Source organism: Morone saxatilis, unplaced genomic scaffold (genome assembly GCF_004916995.1).
Source record: "Morone saxatilis isolate NCDOM2014 unplaced genomic scaffold, NCSU_SB_2.0 Contig3, whole genome shotgun sequence".
Classification (NCBI taxonomy): domain Eukaryota; kingdom Metazoa; phylum Chordata; class Actinopteri; family Moronidae; genus Morone; species Morone saxatilis.
The window spans coordinates 9,649,928-9,652,487 of NW_023339873.1; the positions used below are offsets into that span (position 1 = coordinate 9,649,928).

Sequence of the window (2,560 nt, forward strand, 5' to 3'; positions counted from 1 at the left end):
GCATGCAATTGGTCTGTGAGTTTCTTGGGCCACTAAACCAGAGATGTAAAGGCTAGAAAATCTGCCTCGGGTTAATATAGAAATGCTCCAACTCATAATAATCATAAAATCAAACTGATTTAAGCTTGTACACCGGAGTGAACCGTCAAAACTGGAAACCGACCAATCCCTACTTTAAATCACCTCATAATTTATAACTACAGCAACAAACTCCAAATAAATTCAGTCCCCTTTTCTGTTTGCACAGTCCTCAAAAGCTGCAGAAAATAAATTGAACAAAGTCTCATTTTGACTTGTGAAGACCGAGAGACTTAAAACCAGGAAATGAAAGTGCACCACCCCTGGCTTCACTAATAAATGTCTCTGCACTTTCCAAAGAACCCCTTTGCTGGAGGTACAATATACAACCTGGCCATCCTAGGTCTGATGTTGCCCCATAAGCAAAAACCGTTTTGTGTAAAGTACACCAGACTGAAAGAGCATTGTGTACTTGCAAGATGCTTCACACTCTCGCTGCTAGAATATCTGCCTCAATAAATTTAAATTTATGACAAAACTTGTAACATTGAAACGGCAGTTTCACTACACTGGTTTAAAGTAGAGTTATATACCCAATGGAGCACAGAGCCGGCTGATATAAAGGTCAGAGGTCATTCATACTTGCTACAACCTTCTGTAACTACAGCAGTAGTAGCCAAATACGTATGTAGGAAATGTCTTTGTCAAATTTAGATGTACATCAGCAGTTCTTGCAAGGGGCCCCAGAACAAAGGGTGTTCAAACACAACTCCCTGACTACACATTTTTTATTATGCAGCCTTGGGGGGGGGGTGTATATGTGGAACCTAGTGTACACAAGACTGTGGACTTTTCTGGCCTTTTAACCATTAGGATCTGTCACAAGATCTTGACCAGGTGTAAGTACAACAAGCTGAAAGTAAGCAGCCCTCACAAAAAGGCTAGACATTTCAGAACATAAAAAAATGGAGATTTCTCTGTAAACAACCTGTCAATCACTTCCATTAAAAATGTTTTGTCATTTTTTTGTGAACACTTGTTTTGAGACTTCTCCAACTGTATGCTTTATTTGACAGTTCCAATCATGTAACACTGCATCTTTCAGCTGTAGATGTGGCAAGGGTATCTGTAGTTTCCCCATAGCAGTGTAATCTGTGGAGGAAACAGTAGTGTTTTTTTAATGAGAAGCCATGGTCTCCTCTTCTTCATAACAGCTCCTGTCTGTCTGTAGCACAGTGCAGCACAGCACAGCATGCTCCATTGAAATGTGGTCTGTCTATGTGGGATTGCCGGGGCCCCTTTGAAGTGCTGAGCTGTGGCTGTTTCCTTTGTGTGTAACAACGCAAAAAAATCAAACCTTAAACCAAAACACCCATAAGAATACCTGAAAGGGGTACAATATAAAGTGCCATATGTATATGATGCTTTACACATCTCTTCTTTGTTTCATCCCCTCCCCACTACCATGATTATGCATGTCTTCTGTGAAGAGCTGCACTGCGTCTGGAGAGCCCCTTGAATGGAAACTGCGAGGTACAGAGAGGCACATTAAAATCCTCTAAAGCTCTCAAACGAACAACCTAGGGACAAAACATGAATTCCATGCGGTTTCCCCCCTTGTAGTGGTGCAGCTCAGACAACCTCACATTTAGCACCGACTGCCATCTCAGACAGTGGGTCCAGTGGGATGCGTAGCTATGTGTTTATCAGAGGATGAACGTCCTCTTATAATGTGGCATGTTTTCCCCCGTTCTCTCCTCCCTCCCTCCTTTTCCTCTTACGCTGTAGTTGAAGGTGAAGCACCCGAGTTCAGAGAGCAAGACGAACAGTCGTCGCTTCAGTCACACAGCGCTCTGCTCTTTGGGAGCTCAGGGTTTTGTCCCTGTGCAGACGCTGTGCAGACGCTGTGGCACACTTACTGAAGTGAGAATGTAGGATGCTTGCATATATGGTTTAAATGATGGTAACCTACATAGTATCTGCGTTTAGCAACTCAGCTGCAGAATATCATATTGATAAGTTGGAAAACACTTTGATTATTTTCATCAGGGAAATTAAATAATGATGAAAATGATGGTTTGGGCCACTAACATGAACATAAAAAACATGACTGCTGGCATGACTCTTTTGCTACAATCTAATAAGCTTAATCTTACACCCAGTATAATCAACTAATAATGTGTTGTATCCCCTTTAGGAAAAGACATGTCTAAATTGTTCTACTGACCTCCTAAATTGCATCTGTCCCACTCGTCCCCTCAAATTGTCCCTTAAGTCTCTTTTCAGACTGATTTTCCCTTCCTTCCACTCTGCTTGACAATGTCACATATCTTTAATACGTTTTTAAATATCATCTATATCGGTGTGGTTAAAGTGGTTTTCACCCATTTGATTAGCATTTTCCTCCCACATAATGGAAGTTAGTTTAAGTAATAAAACTTCATAAAATAACAGGTCGTGCGAGTATGTTTTACAATTTCTAATTCATTGCTCATACACAGTTATAATGCAATCTAAGTTATTGCTTCTCTACCTTTCTTAT

General features: G+C 40.9%; 1 protein-coding gene across 1 annotated transcript in view; it reads left to right on the forward strand.

Moving 5' to 3' along the window:
* The window catches only part of spred1 (sprouty related EVH1 domain containing 1), a 45,359-nt gene that overhangs the window by 2,103 nt on the left and 40,696 nt on the right, over window positions 1–2,560 (forward strand). The window contains exon 2 of the mRNA XM_035673682.1: window positions 1,807–1,949. Within this exon, the coding sequence (XP_035529575.1) occupies window positions 1,807–1,949 (143 nt within the window). The remainder of the gene's footprint in view (window positions 1–1,806; window positions 1,950–2,560) is intronic.